Source organism: Lutra lutra, chromosome 3 (genome assembly GCF_902655055.1).
Source record: "Lutra lutra chromosome 3, mLutLut1.2, whole genome shotgun sequence".
NCBI classification, from domain to species: Eukaryota; Metazoa; Chordata; class Mammalia; order Carnivora; family Mustelidae; genus Lutra; species Lutra lutra.
Window position 1 is genome coordinate 56476700 of NC_062280.1, and position 25420 is coordinate 56502119.

Below are 25420 nucleotides of genomic sequence, written 5' to 3' on the forward strand. Positions count from 1 at the left end.
GTGGATCAGCGACGTCAGGAAGCAGCAAATTAAGGGATGGCGTGCAAACTCACCTGGAGTAGCAGAAGCTGCACACATGTCAAAGGTCAAAGGGCAACGTCTCAGGGGCTCCCGGTCGCAGGAAAAGCGAAATGCCCACTCCTAGACTCTCATGGATTCGAGGTTTGATGAGGGACAAACCCTACCATGCACAGCTGGGGTTGGCAGGAAGCCAAAGCACAAGCTGCCTCAGGTTTCAAAGCCAGCATGCAGGAATCCCCATGTACCTCTTCCCTACAGCCCCTCCCGCTCCCAAAGCCTGAGACACCTTCAGCCTCACTCCCCACCTTCTTCAGGCCCTCTCGCTCTTAACAGCATCGGTCTCTATGGCGACCTGAAACCGCAGTTCCCATTGGCCGGTTCAATATGAGGGCCGGGCCAATGGGGAGGGCCAGCCTTCTCCTTCCGACCAATGGGGTTGGCGGGGAGCAGGTCCGGAGACGGCGGCGTGCTGACGTTCCCGGGAGCCCGGGGCTGGCTGGGCAGGCGGGCTGGCGGCTGGGCGGGCGGCGGCGGCGGCCTCTGGGCAGTAGAGGGGGCTCCGGGGCTGAGTCCGTGTCGACGCCTGCCGCCGAGGCGGCACCATGGGCACCGGGTAGAGGGGCAAGTTGGCCACCGCCGCCGTCGGGGGTGGTGGGAAAGCCGCTTCGGGGAGGGGGCGGGTGGGGGAGGGAGGGGCGGGCAGCCGCTTGGCCGCGGCACTTTTTTAATTTTTTCGGGTGCCGCAGCGGCGACCCCTCGGCGCAGATGTCCCTGATTCTCCGAGCGACGACGGGCGCAGCCTAACCTGGAAAGTAAGTGTGCGAGCTCGCGGGAGGGCACGAGGACTCCTGCCCCCGAGAGCCCCGGCCCTCGCCCCCTCGTGCCCGAGCCCGGACCTGCCCGTGAGGGGCGCGCGGGGGGACGGGCGCCTCCCTCCCGTTACTCCGTCCCCACCGCCTCGCGGCCGCCTCGGCTTTCCTGCCCCGCCTCGTGTTCCTGCCCGCACTCGCCTGCCTGCTCCCCTCCCCCCGGCAGGCGCACAAGTTTCACCCTCCATTTGCTTTTCCCGGCTATATACTCTCCTGGGTCTCCCTTGCACGCCGCGCAGGACCCTCCCCACGTTGGCATTTTCGGATCCAGAGCCCCCGGCCCCGAACTTAAGCGCCACGCCGAACCCTCCCGGACGTCTGCCCCGAGGCTCCCCCGCTCTTGTCCGCCTGGCACGCCGCCCCGCGCCCCCAACACCGTGGGGTTCCCGCCTTCCCCAGCCTTCGGGGCGGTCTGTCCGTCCCTCCAGCCCCAGATCCTGCATCCTGGCCCCCTCTTTCCTCCCACGCCCGGGTTCCCTGCGTGGTCTCGCGTTTGCCTTCGGAGTCCCGCGCTCCTGCAGGTCCTGCCCACCCGGCTCTGGCCAGCGCGCCCCTAGCTCTTCACGGCGTATCCTCACGCTCCACCCCTCCGAGTTCCCGAGCCCGGAGCTTCCCCGGCTGCCCTCCTCCGCCGCCGCTTTCCCCTCACCCTGCCAGGAGTTGAAGCGAGCTGCGCCCCCACCCCGCCACCCCCAGGCGGTTCTGGTGTCCCTGCCCACCGCTCGGGCTGCCTAGCCCTCTCCCTTTTACCCCTACCCGGGAAGCAAGGGGTTGAGCGGCGGGGCCGGGATTTGGCTGCGTGTTGGCTGAGTGCGACAAACAGCGAGCGCGGGCAGTGGAGGCGCCGCGGCGGCCGTGGCCACTCGGGGCGCAGCAGTAGGCAGGTGTGTGTGTCCAGGGGGGGAACGCGCGCCGCGGGCTCCTCGGCTGGCGACAGATTGTGCAGGAATGCGAGGAATGCACCAGGGGCATAGTCCACACGGCCCGTCGCTGCTGCACTAGCGCCTTCCCGGCCCAGCTCTCGCCACGCAGCCAGAGGTCACCGGAGCATCTTCGGAGCTGGTGAGCCTAGCTCCACTCCTCTTCTCCCCTTAACCTCTCTCCATGCGGCAGAGAGGGCGCGGAGGGGAAGCGCGGCAGTTCTCGGGCTTTAGCTAGCCGTTAGCCTGGGTTTTGCTGCATTGGTCTCAGGGACCGTGAATTTGAGGCGGATGGTGGTGGAGCCAAGGTTATTGATCGTTGCACAAGGTTCTTGGCAAGTTTGGTTTGCAGGGTTTGAATAGTGCCTGGTTTTTACGATGGTTTTCTGAAAACCTGCAGGAAAGGTGCCCAAGGTTCTTAGAGTAATGAGCTTGCAGCCAACGCATTTTAGCTCTATCAAAAATGTCTGTTAATGCTCACGGATAGGGATGTACAGCAAGAGAGAACTTGAATGCATCACTTTGCTGTCATAAGAATTGTAATTTTTTTCTCGTCATGCTGGGTTGTGTTTAGACCTCTTATAATACATAATGAATAGAAACAGAGAAGCAGTGTTTGGTCAGCGATGGGACAGATAGAACTGTCTGGTACAGTTAAATTCGGGGCGTGTCAGTTACCACTGGAAGTAACACAGGGACAACGCAATCATGTATATTTAGAGATGCGATTTATTAGTTGAGGTCGCAGTTCTTTTTGTTACTAAGTTTGACTGAAAAAAATAAATACAGTCTTCCAACTTTTAAAGAATAGTAATTATACAATCAGTAATGATTCATATACATTTTTGGTCAAATTTTATTTTCTTTAATGCAGAAAAACAAATTTTTGACAGACGGTGCTTTTCTAGAATTGGGCTTACATTATTTTATTTTAAAAGGGGAAGTAGAAGACTGCTTTTCTCTTTGAATACAATATATTGATATAGAAGTATCTTCTTTTCTGGTGCCTGTGAAACACTTATGGAAATGGTAACATAAAAATGAGAACAACTGATGTCGAAAATAAGGTTTCTGGATGTTGTAAAGCATACTGTGTGTGCCTTTGTTTGACACTTTGTTTTGGAGGTTGAGTTTACTATATGCCTCTCCACACTTGGTTATTTTTGTATCAGATTCAGGAAAATAATAAGTTGATGGTCTCAGCTGTCTTCCAATACCTACTTTGTATGGATCAAATGCATTGAAAAGTATAAGATGAGAACCTTTTGGTTAAGGACTCAGCAGAAAGGAAAAATGGAAGAAAAAAGCAAAACAAAACAAAAACTTTGCACTGGGAAAGGTTGTGTCTTCTGCCTGCCACATTGTTTTTCAGGTATATCCTTAATCTGTAGTATTATAATTTACAGGTTTAACTCTGAATTAGAGTTAGTAACATAGTATAGGATACTGGGAGGTGTTTATAGATGCCAACAGGAAACTTGTTATGTAACAATATCACATTACAGCAGAGTTTAGCACCCGCTTATTTGATTTGATGTGAAGATTAGAAAGTAAAAGCACATTCAGTTTCTCTGCTACATTAGAAATTGAAATAACTGGTTCAGGTGTATAGATAATGTATATAAACGTGCAGATAATTTTACCTGCTTCAAGTAAAGGTAGGCTTTCACTTAGAAATATATTCTAGTTGTTATAGATATTTGAGGAGAAGTTTCAAAACTAGTAATCATTTACAACCAATAACATAAACTGTGTTTTGACCAAAGTATATTCCCTCACCAACCCCCACTATTATGTAAGGAGAAGGTGCAGCATTTCATGTATTGTATGTTATACTGAAGATCCTAAATTGTGGATCTAGGTGTCCAGTTGTCTTAATTTTTATCTATGCTGTTTTTGAAGGGAGATAGTGGAGCGGGGTAGTAGTGATGGAAAGCATAAGAGAAGGTAAGCAGAAATTAGGAGCAGTTGGTATTCATGGAGGGGGTGGGGGATGTTAATGCTGCATTTATAAGCTGAATAAGCCAAATCTACTTCATCTACTTCTGTAATTCTGATATATTAAGACTTTAAAAAAAAAAACTATTCTCAAACTCAGTTTAATAAAAACTTTAGCAATTGTATGACCTTGAGTATTTGAATTAAGTCTATATTAAGTCAGAACTGCAGTTTTTTTTTCTTTTCTATGCAAACTGGGAAAATAAATTTAAAACTTTTGCATTCACTTAATTAAAAAATCCAGTTACTGCCAATTTTAAAATTGAATTATTTCCTTGTTGTTGGCCAAGAATTGATTTAAATAGAGAATTTTCGTATCCTAGATGATGCGAATCACTTGAGAAGTCCAGTCTCACTGGACTGCTTTGAAATATTAAGATATTTTGAGAGTGCTCTCTAATATTCTTTTCCTGTTTCAACCAAGAGGTAAATCCCTAATTTGCTTATTTGTAAAATGGAATCCGAATAATGAAGTAATATTTTCATTATTAACTGGAAGATAAAATAGAGGTTATTGTAGGGTTATTCTAGGGCATAAACATTCATGAAATTGTATGACACTTTGGGAAGTTGCCTTCACGCCTTCAGTGTACTGGGAGATAATGACTTCTTCAATGTGTTAAATGGTTATGTAGTGCCTTTCCTGCACTGAAGGGGGAAGAATAATCTGATGCAGAACACCAGTGGACTGACTGTGTTTGGAAAATTAGGTAACTATTTCATGCCCAAACTATAACTACAAATAGCTCCAGAGTGTGAGAGTGAGGAAGTAAAACTTTAAGCATAACTGGATGTAAGGCTTCATAAACTGCCAGTACTCAGGAGGTCAATTTGATGGCCAGCTGTAAGAAATAACAGGTTCCTTTTAGGATAAGGAGAAAAGGACCTAGGTCACAAAGAGCAATCATTCATATGCTTGCTGGTTTCATTTGAGAAGTTGTATGACTTTCAAATATTGTTTACATTACCACTTTAGTAATTCATTGGAATTATCTTCATCTTTTGGGGGCTATGTTATCATAACTAAATTGAGGGGTTTTTTCCCCCTACTTATTTATTTATTTTAATAAACATATAATGTATTTTTATCCCCAAGGGTACAGGTCCGTGAATAGCCAGGTTTATACACTTCACGGCACTCACCATAGCACATACCCTCCCCAATGTCCATAACCCCACCCCCCTAAATTGAGGATCTTATATGATGTTGCTTTTCAGTTTGCTGCAGATATTCCATTTGTCATTGATCTAAGTTGTTTTCTTTCTTTCTTTTTTTTTTTTAAGATTTTTTATTTATTTATTTGACAGAGATCATAAGTAGGCAGAGAGGCAGGCAGAGAGAGGAAGGGAAGCAGGCTCCCTGCTGAGCAGAGAGCCAGATGCCAGGCTAGATCCCAGGACCCTGGGACCATGACCTGAGCTGAAGGCAGAGGCTTTAACCCACTGAGCCACCCAGGTGGCCCTAAGTTGTTTTCTTTTTATAACTTAGATTTACTTTTATTTGGTACACTGATGTTAGTTACAGTCCTGATCATTTTATTATTCATAGTCTTGATGATATTATAGTTTATTTGACTAATACATAATGATTCACTGCAGATGATAAAAAGTCATTAGAGATTGATTGTAAATTTTTACTACTATAAAATATATAAATTAAAATATGGAAGTGTCTGCATTATTTTAAGTCACGTCATTGTGAAACACTTTTCTTGAACTGACTAATGCCTGCCGATTGGGTAGATGCCAATCCTCATAGGCAGATATTATATCATATAGCCCTCATAAAGTCCAGAACTCGCAAATGGAGGGTTGGGGAGGGAGGGGGCAAGCGAATCAATAACCCTCTTCCTTCAACAGCCAAGGCATATTTGGCTTCTATGATTATTGTCTGTGTTAAATATAAATTTAGTGAGTTGTAAATAAATTTAAATTTTGTAAATTTAGTGAGTTGTAAAGGGAGTTTAATTCTATTCTTCCCTAATCTGCATCCCCTCCCTAACCTCCCTTCCCTCCAGCACACACACACCATCACCCAATGCGTATGTCTACTTGGAAAGGCAGAGAAAGCCCCTTTTCAGGGACCACTTGATATAGAAGTTGGTGCTTTGTGTTCCAAGTTCAGTTTAGAGTGGATGTGAGTTTTTGTCATAAAAATGGCATTATATATGAAACTTGAGTAAAATGTGTAGTTGAAGAGGGATTATCAGAGTATTGTGAAGGCTTTGGGGGCCTGGTCTGGAACTTGGAATACTGTTTTTCATAGACACCCACAACTGACTTACAAATTGACTTAAAACACTGGGTAAGTGGTGTTTGAAATTCTGGTCCATTGTAAGCTCTCTCTTAAATTGCAGACATGAGGAGGAGATGAAAAGCACCCTATTCCAGAAATAAGGAGATCTAAATCTATGGTGACAAACCATTTAAAACATTTGGGTTTGTAGCTTTCTCCTTTTGAAAATGCAGGGTTTGGATTGCATTGATCTAAGATACATTTTAGCTCAAGGTTTCCAAAGCCCCCAGTGTTTTTTTTTTTTGTTTTGTTTTGTTTTGTTTTGTTTTTTAAGAAAAGGTTTCCTAAGCATTCGTTTATGTAATGAGTCCTGTTTCTCCTCCTCCTACAAATCATAGCAACAAGATAGTTGGGGTTCTCTTTTGAGACTTTTGAATCTCATGTTCATCTTAAATTGTTGTTTTTCCTTTTTTTAACAATGTCATTTTGGGAAGTGAGGGGAGGGATCAAAATATACAGTGTTTTCAGGGTCTTGATTGTCTACCCCCACCCCTCATCCAGGATTAACCATGGTAGTTTAGGCCAGAAAAAGTCCTTGGGCTTTCACGTTGACACTGAGTGAATTCCATAAAAAGTGTCATTAAGGCAGTGAGTGAGGTGTGTGGTTAGTAGCCAGACTGTCATAGTTCAGTTCTGTTTATTTGCTAGGTATGTGACTTGGTAAACTACATAATCCCTGTGGATCCCATTCTTTTTTTTTAAGATTTTATTTATTTATTTGTCAGAGAGAGAGAGGGAGAGAGAGCGAGCATAGGCAGACAGAATGGCAGGCAGAGGTAGAGGGAGAAGCAGGTTCCCTGACGATCAAGGAACCCGATGTGGGACTCGATCCCAGGACGCTGGGATCATGACCTGAGCCGAAGGCAGCTGCTTAGCCAGCTGAGCCACCCAGGCATCCCCTGTGGATCCCATTTTTAAAATGAGATCTCATTTACTCATTTACTCATTTGTAAAACAATGATTAAAAATATCATTTTTATCAGGATTAAATGAGTTAATATATGTGAAGCATTTCAAGCTCTGGGGAAGCTTTTAATACATTTAAGTCATTATTCTTCCATTGTGGTACTTAATAATACTTTTTTAAAAAGCTGTATTTATTTATTAGAGAGTGGCAAGTGGGGTGGGGGTGAGGGAGAGGGAGAGAGAGAGGAACTCGAGCAGACTTCCACTAAGCACAGAGCCTAAGGTGGGACTCCATCCCAGGACCCTAAGATCATGACCTTAAGCCTAAAGGAAGAGTCAACACTCAACCAACTGAGCCACCTAGGTGCCCCCTTAATGATACTTTCTGTAGCTTCTACTGTATACCAGGCAAATTATTGGCTTGCTTTCTTTGATCTTAGTCAACAAGATTATGAATCTAAACATAGTATTTCAGGGAAGAAATAAACTCCTAAAGAGAAATTATGATCTTGATAGTTTGTAAGAGATTGTCCATAAGGAAGAAAATCCAGCAAAATAAATCAAAGAAGGACCTTTTTAAAATAGGGAAGTTAATACTTTTTTTTGTAGGTAGGCAATACGTAGAGTCATGTAAAACACTGCTAATCCAACACATGTAAGAGATTGATTCAACATTCCTTAATAAACTTATGTTTAAAAGGTAAAAACTGGGGCACCTGGGTGGCTCAGTCATTAAGTGTCTGCCTTTGACTCAGGTCATGGTCCCGGGTTCCAGGAATCCAGCCCTGCATCAGGCTCCCTGCTCAGCAGGAAGCCGCCTTCTCCCTCTCCCACTCCCCCTGCTTTTATTCCCTCTCTTGTGGTCTCTGTGTGTCAAATAAATAAATAAAATCTTTAAAAAGTAAAAAAGTAAAACGTAAAGACTGATAATATTGTATTGCTGGGGTCAGAGTGGAAACCTTGCAAAATATAAAACATACCTTTTAAATAAACAATTATTGCATTTGTAATTCTAAAGTAGGAGTCATTTTATACAATGTCCTTGCTAGTCAGTACCTGAAGAAAGTGCTAGTGTTAATCATTTATGGACTCATGCACCTAAAGCTTGTAAACTAACTTTTTAAGCTGCCTTTTCTGTCCAGAATTGATCACACTTAAAATTGGCAGGAAACGGCCAAAACAAGGACTAGAAGAGACCTTTGGAAGATATTTGATGTAATAAGCCAACAGACAGTGGTTTAAGAGATATAAAGAGTATCTAATTCTAGACCTGGCTGTACTACTAAGTTGTGTGTATATATCTCATGAGTGAGTCATTTAACTCTTGGGCTCTAGTGTTCTTGTGTATAAAATGAGGGAGTTGGACTTTCTAGAACTCTAGTACTTATATTTATTTTACTGTTCTTAAAACATTATGCATTCTCATTCCATTTCATTTTTCCCTCAGCAAAAATGAAGACTGTCTTCTCAAGAATTTCTTATCATTTACTCTTTGGGGTAAGAGGAGAAACTTGAAGTTGTATACCTGAAATGCTCAGCTCATAAAAATGTGTATTGTAGCTCATAAAAATGTATTTGACCCCATACTGGCTGAATTAGTAGCCAGCTTCTTGGATTCATTTGTTAAGTCTGTCTCCTGAGCACTTTTGAGTCTTAGCCTCTAATTGAGACTAAATTTTCTGGAAGTTGGATAGAAACAGAAAGGGATTTAGATAGTGGTTAGAGGGGACTAGTCTGTTAAATTGAGAAAAACCCACTTACCATTTGTTTTGATTTGTTCTCAAAGAAATTAACTAAGGCAAAGTTGTTCCTCTGAAAGCATCTTGCTTTTCCATAAATACTTTATGTGCCTAGGAACTCCCTAATTCATATCTTATTAAAGAATATAGGTACCTTTCTATTAGTTCTAATCTTTAAATATGGACAATATACCAGTGTTCAGAAACTAGTGGATTTCAACAGAAGGATGCTGTATTTGAATTTGTGCTCTTGGGTTTGTATAGTTTTGGGTTTTTTGTTTTGTTTTGTTCTTAAACAAAAACTTGATTGAGGAGAGCTGCTTCTAGATCCTGCCCTTACAAAGGGGGGGAAAAATCCTTATAGCACTTATATATGTATACATCCATAAATAGTAGTTTAAAAATATTGAGATTGACTGTTCTCCTTTGCTAATGCATTAAGTACATTACTTTCAAAAGGAGAGTCAGTTATACTACTAATGCATGCAAGAGTAAATGAATTTTCAATGTCATGATCAAAGGAAACACTTGAATAGGATTTCCAGTTTCCATACCTTCAGAAGAATTAGAAACACTCATGTAAAATAGAAACCAGTAATAACCACTTTGAAGTGAAGTACATCATATTTTCCTGACACCTGTACCCTGGATTGAATGAGGAAAAAGGACTGTTTTAGTTGGAAGTAACTTCTAATTCCTGATTGCCAACAGGGATCCAAATAAGGGGACTGAACATGATTAGTGCTTCATATATTTACTGGAACCGTACTGTATATGAAGTATTATGTTCTGTTTTGAATACCTCATATTTAAAAAGATACAGGATTCATTTTAGCTCCCTTCAAGCAATATTTATCAGTTCCCTGCTCTGTATCAGACTGTGCTAGGCCTCATGGCCAAGTAATGATTTCCCCCAAGAGTTTTGTAGTCTGTGTTGGATTCAGTATTGAAAGTCTCCATCTTTAAGGAATCTGTGATTAATTTTACAATGTAGCTGGGAAAGATAAGACACATGAACTGGAAAAAAATGTCCTAGAAAACCTTGGTATATAAACAAACATGCAAAATTTTTCTTGAGATCACAAGTGTTAAGAACGAGCCATAAAATGACTTTATATTAACTAGGCTTTAGCTAAATCTACTTTTTAGGTATGTGTTACTTGATACATTGCCAGAATCTGGATAGGCAGCTGCTGCATTAACCACTGTTAGTGGCTTTCATTGGAAGAAAACCTTTTCATTGGAAAAAGTGCTTCCTTACCAATAATTAGATAGAGATTTCAGAAAAGGTTTTAATCATGAACTTGATTATTTTGGTTATAGTTCTTGGAATACTTTACCACATAGCCTACATGAAATAATTGATCATGGTGAAAATGAAATATTTGTGAAAAACCATAATTTATTTTTTAAGACTTGCCATTTTAAGGAAGTTCTTATTTTCATACAGCAGTACTTTGCTTTATTGTGTTTTGTGCTTTTCTTTATTCTTTATGCAATTTGTGTGCCTTTTTAAGTCCAAACTTATTATCTGTTATTGAAACTATTCTCTTCTGTTGTTATGAATAAACACAAGAATGCTTTGAAAATCTCTTGTGACATCTGTTAGAATAAATACTCTCATTGAATCTTACCTTGCATCTCAGACTGATGGACTGATGGGAATTTTCCACTTATTGTCAATTTGTCAATGACTGAATAAGCAGAAAAGTCAGCTTTTTTAAGGCACTGAAAAAGGAATCAAAAACCCAGTTGGACTTGCACAAGAACTGTTATTATTTTGGGATCTGTGACAACTCAGCTGTTAAATGTCTAATTCAGACTGTTGGCAGATGAAAAATATGTGTTGGTCTGAAATCTTTGTACAGTATATTGGCAGGTGTCAGTCTTCAAAAATATTGTTGTGGGTCATTAGATTGAAGCTCTGAACATAATTTTCCATAGAAGCAACATAAATCCAGAAATTCACTATCCTAAGATGTAACTGGAATATATTGGTTCTAGGATTCTCATCCTTCTCCGAGGTACCCAACAGTAGGGACTTTGTCTTTTTATAGGGCTTACTCTTCACCTCTAGTCTTTCTAGATACTTTGTATGAATAAGTTTGTTTTTTTAAAAAATATTTTTTAAAATATTTATTTGAAAGAGAGATCACAAATAGAGAGAGAAGGGGAAGCAGACTCCCTGCCAAGCAGAGAGCCTGATGCAGGGCTTGATCCTAGGACCCTGAGAGCATGACCTGAGCTGAAGGCAGAGACGTAACCCACTGAGCCACCCAGGCACCTCAACATTTTTTATTTGTGTATAGTTGACACAATATTACGTTAGTTTCAGGTGTACCACATAGTGATACAACTTGTCTATATGTTGTATGATGCTCACCCCAAATGTAATTATCTGTTCCCCTGCTGTGCTTTTATTTGTTATACTATGTCTTTTATTCCCATGACTTATTCATTCCGTAACTGGGAGCTTGTATCTCCCACTCCCTTTACTCATTTTGCCCATCACCTCTCCCTTCTGGCAGCCATCAGTGTGTTCTCTGTATTTATAGGTCTGATTCTGATCTTTGTGTCTTTTTTTGTTTTTGTTTTTTTAGAATCCATATATAAGTGCAGTCATGGTCTTTTTCTTTCTCTGACTTATTTCACTTAGCATAATACCCTCTAGATACATCTATGTTTTCTCAAATGGAAAGGTCTCATCCTTTTTTATGACTGTGTAATATTCCACTATATATATGTATATGTATGTGTATATATATACATATATATGTATATGTATGTGTATATATATACATATATATGTATATGTATGTGTATATATATACATATATATATATATATGCATGCTACATATGCTCTATCTATTCATCTATTGATAGATGCTTGGGTTGCTTCCATATCTTGGCTATTGTAAATAATGCTGCAATAAGTATAGAGATGTATGTATCTTTGTGAATTAGTGTTTTCATTTCCTTTGTGTAAATACCCAGTGGTGGAATTTCTGGATCATGTGGTATTTTTATTTTTAATTTTTTAAGGAACCTCCATACTGTTTTCCACAGTAGCTGTACCAGTTTACATTACCACCAACAGTGCATCCTCACCAACACTTGTCATTTCTTGTCATTTTGATGTTAGCCATTCTAACTGGTATAAGGTGGTAACTCATTGTGGTTTTCATTTTTCATTTCCCTGAAACCAGTGACGTTGAACATCTTTTCACATATGTGTTGGCTCTCTGGATGTCTTCTTTGGAAAAGATCTATTCAGATCCTCTGCCCATTTTTTAATAATCAGATTAGGTTTTTTGGTGTTGAGTCGTGTATGTTGTTTATATATTTTAGATATTAACCCCTTAGGAGAGATGTCTTTTGCAAATGTCTTCTCCCATGAATGAATGAGTTGTAAATTACGATTTTGGAATACCGTCTACTACTCTTGGATGAACTTCTGTCTGCAACCTTCTTTCCTTCTATAAACTACTTTTATAAACTGGTTTTAGACCCTCAAAACTATTTATCATGCATATTTCAGAGGAAAAACTGCATCTGCCTTTTTAAAAAAAAATTTTTTTTAATAAACATATAATATATTTTTATCCCCAGGGGTACAGGTCTGTGAATTGCCAGGTTTACACACTTAATAGCACTCACCATAGCACATACCCTCCCCAGTGTCCATAACCCCACCCCCGTCCCCCCAGCACCCCTCAGTTTGTTTTGTGAGATTAAGAGTCACTTATGGTTTCTCTCCCTCCCAATCCCATCTTGTTTCATTTACTCTTCTCTTACCCCCTTAATCCCCCATGTTGCATCTCCACTTCCTCATATCAGGGAGATCATATGATAGTTGTCTTTCTCCGATTGACTTATTTCGCTAAGCATGATGCCCTCTAGTTCCATCCACATCATCGCAAATGGCAAGATTTCATTTCTTTTGATGGCTGCATAGTATTCCATTGTGTATATATACCATATCTTCTTTATCCATTCATCTGTTGATGGACATCTAGGTTCTTTCCATAGTTTGGCTATTGTGGACATTGCTGCTATAAACATTCGGGTGCACGTGCCCCTTCGGATCACTACGTTTGTATCTTTAGGGTAAATACCCAGTAGTGCAATTGCTGGGTCATAGGGTAGTTCTATTTTCAACATTTTGAGGAACCTCCATGCTGTTTTCCAGAGTGGTTGCACCAGCTTGCATTCCCACCAACAGTGTAGGAGGGTTCCCCTTTCTCCGCATCCTCGCCAGCATCTGTCATTTCCTGACTTGTTAATTTTAGCCATTCTGACTGGTGTGAGGTGATATCTCATGGTGGTTTTGATTTGTATTTTCCTGATGCCAAGTGATGTGGAGCACTTTTTCATGTGTCTGTTGGCCATCTGGATGTCTTCTTGGCAGAAATGTCTGTTCATGTCCTCTGCCCATTTCTTGATTGGATTATTTGTTCTTTGGGTGTTGAGTTTGCTAAGTTCTTTATAGATTTTGGACACTAGCCCTTTATCTGATATGTCGTTTGCAAGTATCTTCTCCCATTCTGTCAGTTGTCTTTTGGTTTTGTTAACTGTTTCCTTTACTGTGCAAAAGCATCTGCCTTTTTAAAGAGATTACCTTTGTAATACAGCTTTCTAGATTAATAATTAATTATTTCAAATTCTTTACTAAAAATCATCAATTATGGGGCACCTGGGTGGCTCAGTGGGTTAAAGCCTCTGCCTTCGGCTGAGGTCATGATCTCAGGGTTCTGGGATCGAGCCCCGCATTGGGCTCTCTGCTTGGCAGGGAGCCTGCTTCCCTCTCTCTCTGCCTGCCTTTCTGCCTACGTGTGATCTCTCTCTCTCTGTCAAATAAATAAATAAAATCTTTGTTAAAAATCATCAATTAGAAGATTTAAAACAGATTGATTCATGTTCATATTAATTTTAATTGCCTGGATTGTAACTGTGATGCCATGAATTTACGTAGTGCTCTTTCTCAGATATCCATATGCAGCCATCAAGTACCAAGACCAGCTTGGTCAGGCTTTGGCAGTATGACTTTGAGCAAACTTTCTGTGTCCTTGTCTTTTGTGAATTAGTAATAGCTTTTATATACTCACCTGATGAATTGAGGTCAAAAGTAGTTGTAATTTTAAACATGTGAAGTTTTTCAAAGGAAAAAAGTTACTAAAATGGTATAATTCATACTATAAAAATACATAAGCATTTAGAAGTATTATTAACTTCCATCATTACAAGTATCCCCCATCTTGCCTTTTTACAGCCACGCCCTCACTTCTCTTTCAATATCTAGCAACTAATATCAATATCTAGCAACTAAGTGTCCTCCATTTCTATGATTTTCTCATTTTAAGAATGTTATATAAATAGAATCATATAGTATGTATCTTTGAAGGGTTTTTTTGCTTATTTTTTGTTTTTACTCAGCATAATTCTTTAGAGATTCATTCAGGTTGTTACATGTATAAGTATCTCTTCTTTTTTATTGCTTTGTAATACATAATATGAATTACCACAGTTTGTTTAATCATTCACCTGTGGAGGACATCTCAGTCATTTTTAATTTATAATAATTTTCAATTTATAAATATAACTGCTATAAATGTCTGTGTACAGCTTTCTGTGTTATCAAGCTTTAGATTTCTTTGAGGGAAATGCCCAGGAATGCAATTGGTGGATTGAATTATATATATATTTTTGAGGATTTTATTTTTAAGTAATCTCTACACCCAACATGGGGCTGAAACTCACATGCTTCTCCAACTGAGTGAGTGAGGCACCCCGAATTATAAATTTTTTGAAGCTTTCTTTTGGTTATTATACATTGAATCCCATGAGACCTCAGTAATTTAAAAGTTAGGTAAATTATAAAAACCTGTCTATAAAGTCTATAAACATCTTGTCTATAAATATATATATAAAGTTTCTTATTTTTCTTACTGATTTTATAAATACTATCTACTACAAGTTTACCTCATTTTTAGTAAAACTCCCATCATTCGTTTTAAGTGGAAATCATGCAGTTGCTTTGTAGCAATTTCAGTGTTTGTGTTCTTCTATTTTGTTTTGGACAGCAGGTATATTCAATTTCTGGTAACAATACTGTATTTTTAAAGGCAATTTTTAACATTAGGTTTTGTTCTGAATTTCATCTGTGTTGGATGTAAGTAATCATAGGTAATGTTCTTCCAAAAAAGATGTTTATTGTGTACCATGCTAATGGGCAAAGTGGGGATGTATAGTAAAGACAACAGTATCCTTGTAGGTGACTGGAATTGATGCAGTTGTCAGATGGAAGACAACAAGCATACCTGATATTTTTAAAGGCAAGGATTCTTTCTTTCCTGAAAAGAACACATTTTTTTAAAGCACAGTTTTCTCACTTTCTCCCTTTCTCCCCCGACCACCTGCTTTTTGCATGACTATATACAATTTCTGCCAGAGAAAAATGTTGAAATTGGGTCTGGCCTAAGTAAAGTCTTTACTATTGATAATTTGATTTTTTGAATTAATGTCCTTTCTACCTAGAATGTCAAATAATGTTTCTCTTCATAGTTTAAAATACCACCAGATCATTTAGTTTTATATCATGTTCTGTATTATATTTTTAGTCTAATATTTTTATCAATGCTTTTAGCATTCATAGTCTTCCAGAATCATAGCTGAGAAGACAATTGATGGCCATAAGCAATCCTGAAATACAGTTTATACAGTAACATTCTTTTTTAACACTGTGCTTTTAAAGATTTGATCCTTTCTTTATATTTGAATGATATATCCTCAGTGCCCTTTAATTTCCCAGCAGTATGATCTTGCCAACAACTTGTATATTTCCTGAAGGCTTTTCTCTAGGTAACTAGTATTCCTTCTCTGCCTAGTGAGCCCATGGTTTTTTTTTTTTTTCCTTCAAGGTCTAACTCGGTGACCCTTTCATAGTGAAGCCTCCTTTGGCCCTTCTTTTCTTAACACTTTGTGCATAAATGTGCTATGAACATGTGTCACATTGTTTTCAAATTTTTGTGTCTCTTTTCCTGGCTGTGTTGTAAACCCTGGTCAGGTTAGAGCTGTGTCGCAGCCATCATTATAGCTCTCACATAGTAATGTGCCTGCCATATATTATGTACCAGATGCCTGCTTTGGGTGAATAAACAATTAAATTCTTTGTTTATAACCTTAGTTGCCCCTGCCTCCCCTAACCTTCTGTAACTCCTGGTTGTTTACCCTGCAGGATGGCTTCAAACTCCTTAGCCTGCCTACCATTTAAGTCCTTTTACAATGAAAGCCTAATTAGTGTACTTTCTGAACCTTCCACATCAGCAAAACTAGTTTCTACACAGTGTTCTTGCCTTCCTGCACTCCACATTTAAATCTTTCACAATCCTCCAAAACCTAGTTCAAATATTTCCTTTTGTGGGTGACCTTCTAGGACCACCCTGGCTGACTGTCCTCTCTCCTCCAAGTGTTTTTACTTATACTCTGGCTTTTAAACATAAACTTACCATGATGGTTTTTCTCTTGTCTCTTTCTTCCAAGTAGATTGTAGTCTATTGAGGGAAGGGTCCTTGTCTTGCACATTCGGTATAACCAGTGACACATTTCAAGAAGTCATTCAGGAAGTAGAGGTGGTGTCTGCTGGTGATGCTGGCAAGTGGGATTAGCCTCTAATTTAGGCATACCGAAATGTCCATGAAAGGGCAGTCTCTCATTTGTCCTTCCATTAATAATTATTTGCATAGCACCTAGCATTTAGCGGTCTTTAATATGTCACTTAGATATTTTGGTGACCTCAGTAACCAAAATAACCTAGATCCAAGTGAAGTTTTGATATTTAAAAAATTCTTGTTTTTTATTTAAATTCAGTTAATTAACATATAATGCATTAGTTTCAGGGATAGAGGTCAGTGATTTGTCTTACATAATATCCAGTGCTTATTATAGCACGAGCCTTCCTTAATATCTGTCACCCAGTTACCTTTCTCCTCCAGCAACCCCCTCAGTTTGTTCTTTGAAAGACTCCATCTGTGAAATAGGCTGTATTAAGTGAGAGTTTGCTTCTCTAAGTTACTGTCTTTTATTTTTATATATTAGCACCATGTATGAAAAGAGTGAAACATGTGGCTGAGAAAACAAACTTTTACCTCTTTAAGCTTTTGTTTAACAATGAAAAGACTATATGCTTCTGAAGCTATAGAGTTGTGATGTCCATTATGGTAGCTACTGACCACATGGGCTATTTAAACTTTTTAATTAAAAATTGAGTTTCTGGGCGCCTGGGTGGCTCAGTGGGTTAAGCCGCTGCCTTCGGCTCAGGTCATGATCTCAGGGTCCTGGGATCGAGTCCCACATCGGGCTCTCTGCTCAGCAGGGAGCCTGCTTCCCTCTCTCTCTCTGCCTGCCTCTCTGTCTACTTGTGATCTCTGTCTGTCAAATAAATAAATAAAATCTTTAAAAAAAAAAATTGAGTTTCTTGGGGCGCCTGGGTGGCTCAGTGGGTTAAAGCCTCTGCCTTCGGCTCAGGTCATGATCCCAGGGTCCTGGGATCAAGCCCCGCATCGGGCTCTCTGCTCAGCGGGAAGCCTGCTTCTCCCTCTCTCTCTCTGCCTGCCTCTCTGTCTACTTGTGATTTCTGTCTGTCAAATAAATAAATAAAATCTTTAAAAAAAAAATTTAGTTTCTTATCCTCACTGGCCACTGGATTTTTAACTGCTGGATGACTATATGTGGCAAGTAGCTATTATAATGGGTAGATACAGAATGTTTCTGTCATTACAGAGAATTCTGTTGGAACTGGTATAGAGAGTAGCTGGGACCAGCTATAAATAAAGAAGAAAATTATAGATGCTTTTAGAGTAATAAAGCAAAATAGCATAGCTTTACAGTCTTTAAAACATTTATACTAATATTCATTTAATCTTTTTAATAATTATAAAATAGGTGATCCTCTGCCTTCATTTCACATGCAAGGAAATTATGAACATCACAGTGGGGAATAAAAAGAGTAACTCTTAAAGGGCATTAAAATATACTGTAAGCTTGTGGTTCAGTTCTTCATACTGAAAACAGTTGTTATTTAATAGTAAATATTTGATTAATGAATTATGGAATGTGTTTGATGTACATGAATGTGTGTTATTTTTGCTTTCACTTAAAATTTCACCAAGTTAAAAAAAACTCAATCCATTTCCTTTTGAAATTTTCAAGAAAGCTCAGTGAATCTTAGTCAATAACCATTTTTTTCTGAGGCCCTGTGGTAGGCATGAGGAGGGATGTGGGAATATGCAGAAAAGGTCTAATTCTTTGTTAATGTCCTACACTAAGGATATTTGCTCTACAGGTGATACTCTAGTAGCAGTTGAACCTCAGAGATCCCAGAAATGTCACTATTGATTATAGAAAAGCTTGATTGTCTTCACATATGTAGCAACTTCAAGCCCACCAGAGCCCAGAGCCTTTTACTCTCCTCTATTCCATTTACATGCTGAGACCTATAGGGACAGCAAAAGTATAGAAGGCAAAGAACTTGTCCTCAGGAAGCTTGTATTAAAACTTTTACATAATTCTGGGGACAAAAGAAGGAAAGTAGTTGTGCTGAACAGCTTCCATTTGTAGTTTTGCTTTGAAAATTTTAAAATTAGGGGCGCCTGGGTGACTCAGTCTGTTAAGCATCTGCCTTTGGCTCAGGTCATGGTCTCAGGGTCCTGGGATCAAGCCCTGCATCTTGCTCTCTGTTCCGCCGGGGCCTGCTTCCCTCTCTCCCTCTGCCACCCCCCTGTTTGTGCACTCTCTCTCACCCCTTTCTCTGTCGAATAAATTAAAACAACTTTTTTTTAAGAAGAAAATTTTAAAATTAAAAACTGTCTGGAACACATAGATATATGGGTATATGGAATTCGTTAACCCACATGCACAATATTAATTCATTTAGTATACAGACTGTCCCCTTGCTTCATAGTCATAGGGAAGTTAAAGCAAAGTCCTCCCCCTTCTCTTATTTTTTCCTTTAATGCTGACTTAAGACCCAGACATTTCTTTTAAAAAAATTTTTAGTTAAATTTTTTACTTAAATTCAATTAATATACAGTGTATTATTAATTTCAGAGGTAAATGTCAGTGATTCATCAGTCTTATATAATATTCAGTGCTCATTATATCATGTGCCCTTCTTAATGTCCATCACCCAGTTACCACTTTCCCTCAACCCCCAAGACCAGACATATCTGATTTTAAACATCCATAATTTAACTTCAAAACAAAAATGCTGATGTACAATTTTAGTTGCTTTAAATTGATATATCTCAACATTTCTTGTTTTAAATATTTAACACGTAACAGATCTATGCAACATAGGCTATGGTTTTATTTCTCACTGCTATTAAGAAACTAGGTGATTCACTCTCTTCATGTGAACTGTGAACATGTAGGCTGTAACTTGTACAGGCCACTTCCCAGCTCTGACTCAGTTTGATTGTAAAGACAGGAGAACTGATAGAGTCTGTTTGAAGATAGTTTTCATTCACCTTTTTTGGATTCATTTTAACTTTCAGTTTTGTACTAAGCCTCTTAAAGCTTTTTGGGGCAGAGAACAGAGCTGAGGAAGAATGCATTTTTATTCTGTATCTTTTAGAAACCATTTGATTTGGTAAGCTATATTTAAATTTTGGCTGTCTTGTAGAATGAGTCTGAATAGTTTAAGACTGTTTAATTTTTCAATAATCAAAAGTGTTTAAATGATTTTGTTAGGTTTAATGTGGTAACTTAAATGGAATTACTTTTCAATGAACTAGTACTGTTTTTCTTTGAAATAATGCTTAGTTTGATAAATGGTAGTTAATAGAAGAAGGAAATTATCCTGATTTTGTAACTATGAATAAGATTGGAGAAATATTAAAATAGCATTCATTGATATTTAGGTTGGATGCCACTGCTTATGTCAAATCAACTAGATGAAGAGACAAATCTTACTTCCATTGCGTCTCCTCTCATATGTGTGATGAGCTTCTGTTACCGCAGTGATGTGCACAATTTGAAATAAAGCACAGTTCTTCGTGTCAGCACTTGAAGGCTTTTTTTTTGACAACAAGCAAAATGTTAGACATTTCAGCATGAATAGCTCTCATGATCCAGAAAATACGAGCAGACAGTTTAATTGTTCTTGACTGTAAAAATTAAATCTGATACTAAATTTAATCCAGGAATCTATTCATGTAGGATTTTCCCTTATTTTAAACAAAAATTAAACTTGCATGTCTAAGCAACTATATTGATAAAACATTCAGAAGAAAATTCATGCCAAGTGATTTATAACCCATCTTTACTCACCAATTATTCTTTGACTTCCTCACTCCATCCATAGCCATGCTCACACCACTTTAGAACTTTTTTTCTACTAAACCCTGTCTTGGGTCCTGATTATTTCTTCTTGACCTCTAAGGTCTTGAAAGATTCTGCTGTCCTGGGTGGCTCTAGTAGTGTTTGTTGAAAGGGGCTTGGACTGTCAACCTGGGGCTTAGGGTAGGACCGGGGTCTTGAAGCTGTGTTTGTAACAAGCATGGTATTTTTAACTTAGACTGTTCATGAAATAGGGTGACTTAGCTGTACTGACAGGAGTTCCCGATGTGGTGGGCTTTCACCCGTGTCCTAAGAACCACAGGCTTTTTGCCCTGCCCTCAGCAGTTTGAGGCTTTGTTCCATAGTAGAGATAGGAGAGGAGAATCAAGGCAAGATTTTGTGCCTTTCCTACAGCAGCTGCTGTGCCGGTGCACCAGGCTTGCACCTAGTGGGAGGTTCTCTAAGGACAACCTGAGTGTGAATTCACCTCTTGACTGCGGCCCTCCAGGATTCTGTGTTCTCTTGCTTGCCCACATTCATACTTTTCCGATTTGCTAAAAATTCTAACTCATTTCTTACTGGCATTCAGCAGCATCTGCCCAAGTAAGTCGGTCTGTTCTTGGAAGTGCCTCTCATCCTTGAATTCCAGGTTAGTTGGTTATACTGAGGTTTCAGCTTTTTGGTGGGTTGGAGGAAAATTGTGAATTAGCAGATTGTGTGGTGGTTTTTGTTGGTGCCATCAGGGTGAGGTCTCTGCTTTTCCTTCCTATCTTCTCGAAGAAATGTTACAAGTACTTTTTATAGCTGCTTTGAAGAATATAATCTTTCTACTTGAAATGCCAAGAATCCATGGCCCCACTCTTTAAATCCTTTTATTGGAGCTTTTTTTATTTTTTGGTAGCTTATGATCCATGTCCCCACTAAGTTGTGGACTAAATGTCATGAAACTGACTTTATTCTTTTTTTTTTTTTTCATTCTTTTTTTAATCTTTAGCGCCCAGCAGAGTACCTGACACAGAGTAGGTACTCTGTGTTTATAGACATTGTAGTAACATTTTAACTTAAGTGAGGGCATTTTTTCTTACTGTATTTAATGATGGCAGCATATTCTGTGTCCTGCCCACATCCCATGGCACTCACCATTGTCTTCTGACCCAGTAGCTTCCTCCTGCAAGCCCCTGGGACTTTTATCCTGAAGACTTTCTCTGCCTCTAGCCAGCATTAGCTCAGGTGAAAAGTGCTAGGAGTTTATCACCTGTAGTTATCACCCTAGCAGCCCTCAACCATTAACAAACAGGAGCTGGACCAGTAGCCTCTTCACCCCATCAGAGTATCTCTGTGGCCTGCCCTCTGTAGACTTCAGAAGTCCCCAGCAAGCATGAGATCTACTTGATCACAGTAGTAACCTGCTCACTAATGCACTTTGTATTGATGTCCTTCCCTGGCCTATCCCACTTGTCCAGCTCCCAAGTCAGTTGTTTGTACTCAAATCCTTGGGGTCTCATTCAGTATGGAGACTTTAAATTTACATAAATATTTAGACACTTGAAGTAGTTCTGTATATTAAAAACAGTCTGCAAAATTAAGGAGACTTGAGTATAGGCAAACATACGTACGTACATACGTACATGCATACATTTATTTATTTATTTATTTATGGGGAGCAGTTAGAGCTTTCAGACGAGATCGGGCGCGCTCAGGGTGGTATGGCTGTAGACCAGTTATAGCTTTCAACAGATTTTTTTTTTTTTAAGATTTTATTTATTTATTTGTCAGAGAGAGAGTGCACGAGCGCACAAGCAGGCAGAGTGGCAGGTAGAGGCAGAGAGAGAAGCAGGCTCCCTGCTGAGGAAGGAGCCTGATGTGGGACTCGATCCCAGAACCCTGGGATCATGACCTGAGCTGAAGGCAGTGGCTTAACCCACTGAGCCACCCAGACATCCCTTAACAGATTTTTAAATGGTTCTTTGTTTCTCCTTTCCCCAAAGAGTTAGGATAATTGCAATAAATGAAAAGAAATATCCTTTTTTCTCTAGCTTAAGAATTTAGAGTAACTCCCTTTTTTTTTTTTTTTTTTTTTTTTAAAGATTTTATTTATTTATTTGACAGAGAGAGATCACAAGTAGATGGAGAGGCAGGCAGAGAGAGAGTGAGGGGGAAACAGGATCTCCGCCGAGCAGAGAACCCGATGCGGGACTCGATCCCAGGACCCCGAGATCATGACCTGAGCCGAAGGCAGCGGCTTAACCCACTGAGCCACCCAGGCGCCCTAGAGTAACTCCCTTTTAAAAAAAGACTGGTATACTGATTCTATTTAGATGTGATGAGGAAATCATTGGGGCATTGTAGGTACACATGTGATCAGATCTCAGTAATTGGATTTTAAAGATAGGATTTCAGGTTACATTTATGTTACTGGTTATCTCCACGTGGCACAGCAGAAATGTGTCACATTTTTCAGTTTCCTATGCTTTTGAATTGGGGCTCATCCTCGGAAGTTTTAACTGAAGTAAAATAGTGTTAGTCTTGGAATAGAGAACTTCTATTTTAAATACAGGAAAATTCACTATACTGTTTTTCTGATCATAAATGTGATGCATACTTTTGTAGAAAAATCTTTATGCAGAGGAGCACGAAAGAAGAAAGTAAAATCTACCTATATTTACTTGCACCCAGAGGTGACCACTGTTGCCATTTTGTTGTAAATAATCAAATTCATTTTTAAATTTATGGTAATGTTAATGGTAATGTTAAAGTTAAGCCACAGATACTGTGATCTGTGCTCACTGGAGGATAGCACTGCTGTCAAGGTCAGTGCTTACAGAATCAAAGACTTTCAGACCAGAGAAGGAGATCAGAAATTACCACATGCAATCCCTTCCTTTTCCAGGTAAATGACCAGAGTTCTGCGGAGGTGGTTACTCAAGTTGATTTGTGCGCCTGAATCAGGAAGTATAGATAGTTACTCCTTATAGGAAGTACCTATATCAGGAAGTATAGGTACTTACTTCTTAAGTAGTTGTGTCTGTGTGTATCTGCAGCCTGGTCATCCTTTGGAGGAATAGTCTTTGTAGGCTGGTCCTCACAGGCTTATGACTGAGTCCTTCCCAAGATGGATGCCAGATTATTCTCTGCATGCCATATCCCTCTTTTACTTCTTTAGGTGGTCAGTTTGCCGCTTCATTGGTCACTTTGCCTTAGGTCACTGTGGAGGAGTTATTTACGAGACTAGACTCTAGGTTGAGTTTCAGGAAGCAGTGGCAGGTGTGCGGCATCTTTGGAATCTTTGTTACTGATATCTTTGTCATCCAGTCTCCCAGACAGTCCTAAATCATAAAGCTAAAAAACGATAGAGACCTAAGCCTTGGCCGGAAGCTAAGCCAGATACCTTGTTAGTAACCCAAAATTATTAACCGGGTTGTAAAACGTATGTTAAATTTACTGAGAGTTAATATCTCTTCCTTTCACTTCATGGATTAATTTCATGGATTTAATTTCGATTTTATGTTTTAGTTTGTAGGAGTTCCTTTTTTAGCTTTGTACAGTGATTACTATATTAAGCTGTTAAATTTTAGGAAATACTGAAGGAAAAAAAATACATGCAAGTGGTATGGAATCCACATGTAGCCCCAGATTTGATATTCAGATGTTTTCAAAAAGTAGAATCAAGCTATTATGCATATTCAAAATACGCTTTTTTTCTAAGAAGTAAATACAAGTTACACAGTTTCCAGGATAACACAGATGTTCAGTGTAAGTTGAATCAAGTAGTTGATCCCTAGATCGTTCATTCTCACTGTGTTACCAAAACATTCAAGGGCCCCTCTCTCTGTTCCTGGGCTTATCTTGATGAAGTAGCCTAGCCAAGACCATCTTTCTGCTTCATGTTAAGTAGCTGGCTGCAGTACTTACAGCTTTGATCTAGTGGTACATTGTGATGATACTATTTACTATTTGTTCATAAGATACTATTGAACTAAATCCTAGGTCCTAGAAGTTACATAAAAGAAGTCTGTGAGGTAGCAGTGAATGACGTCCTAAAGATACTTGCATCAGAATTTGTCTTCTACTTGTGTAGTTCAGTTAGTTTCTTGCTTCAAGTATCATATCTTATGGTCATTTTATTTAAATCTAAGAATAAGGTCAGTGTGGGGGGAGGCCTATCCATGCTGTCTAGCTAGCTAGGCAATTTATTTTTTTTAAAAAGATTTTATTGATTTCTTTGAGAGTGTGAGAGCACAAGCAGAAGGAGCAGCAGGCAGAGGAAGAGGAAGAAACAGGCTCTCCACTGAGCAGGGAGCCCCATACAGGGCTCGATCCCAGGACTTTGGGATCATGACCAGAGCTGAAGGCAGATGCTTAACACACTGTGCCACCCAGGCACCCCTTTAGCTAGCCAAGTTAAAAACAATCTCTTAAGTGGCACAGTCAAACCCTGCCATAATAGTATTAATGGGATACAAAAAATTCAGTCCTGTGAAATGTGGAGTTGGATCAGTACAAGGTTAATGAGGTCACCAAAGTAAGTCTGCCTCTGAAACTAGCCAAGCACAAATCCTGGGAGTTTGAGTGCCAGTTCAATTATAATATAAATTTTTTTTAAGATTTTATTTTATTTATTTGACAGATGGAGATCACAAGTAGGCAGAGAAGCAGGTAGAGAGAGAGAGAGGAGGAAGCAGGCTCCCTGCTGAGCAGAGAGCCTGATGCTGGCTCCATCCCAGGACCCTGGGATCATGACCTGAGCTGAAGGCAGAGGCTTTAACCCACTGAGCCACCCAGGTGCCCTATAAATTTTTCATATGTGAATTTATATTGTCCTAATTTGTATAGTTGTGAGGCACTTATCATAAGATCTTGCTGTGACTTGTTCATTACAGAAAGTCTTTCCTTCCTAAGTTCCAGACTTGTTCCTATCCTGCATTTGTTAGTTACCAGGAAGAAATTCAGGGTAGGGACCCTTTGGTATCTGCTAATCATTATATCCAAGTAAAGCAGTAAACCAGCATCAATAATTACAGAAATCATAACTGCTTGGTTAGGTATTTGTTATTTTGGAACACTGGCAATGGCCAAATATTTAGGTCTAGAGTATGAACCTGATCTATTGGTTTGGCCAGAATTGTCTCAAACCTTTAGATGTCTACATGCATCTAAATAGCACTGTGCCTCATACTGAAGACACAAGGGAGCTCAGTGCACTCCATGAGCTTTTAATCTAGTCTTTCTCCATTATGTATACTAAGGAGAGGAAGAGAATGTATTGGCAGCAATAGATAGCGGGCCCAGTTGTTTCAAGGCCACAGGAAACTTTCTCAGAACTGCCCACCAGTGT

The 25420-nt window shown here is 39.6% G+C and overlaps 2 protein-coding genes across 10 annotated transcripts in view; one reads left to right on the top strand and one right to left on the bottom strand.

The window, feature by feature from the left end:
* The window catches only part of CCDC148 (coiled-coil domain containing 148), a 273305-nt gene extending 272792 nt beyond the window's left edge, over positions 1 to 513 (bottom strand). The window contains exon 1 of the mRNA XM_047721825.1: positions 54 to 513. Within this exon, the coding sequence (XP_047577781.1) occupies positions 54 to 78 (25 nt within the window). The 5' untranslated portion in view covers positions 79 to 513. The remainder of the gene's footprint in view (positions 1 to 53) is intronic.
* A 182-nt stretch (positions 514 to 695) lies between these two features.
* The window catches only part of PKP4 (plakophilin 4), a 247115-nt gene continuing 222390 nt past the window's right edge, over positions 696 to 25420 (top strand). For 7 of the 9 annotated variants that reach the window (XM_047721815.1, XM_047721821.1, XM_047721816.1 and 4 more), the window contains exon 1: positions 716 to 833. The gene's annotated coding sequence lies outside the window, so the exon portion shown is untranslated. Of the gene's footprint in view, positions 834 to 1829; positions 1953 to 25420 lie in introns of those variants that run through there. The other 2 variants (XM_047721819.1, XM_047721820.1) reach the window with 2 other exon arrangements.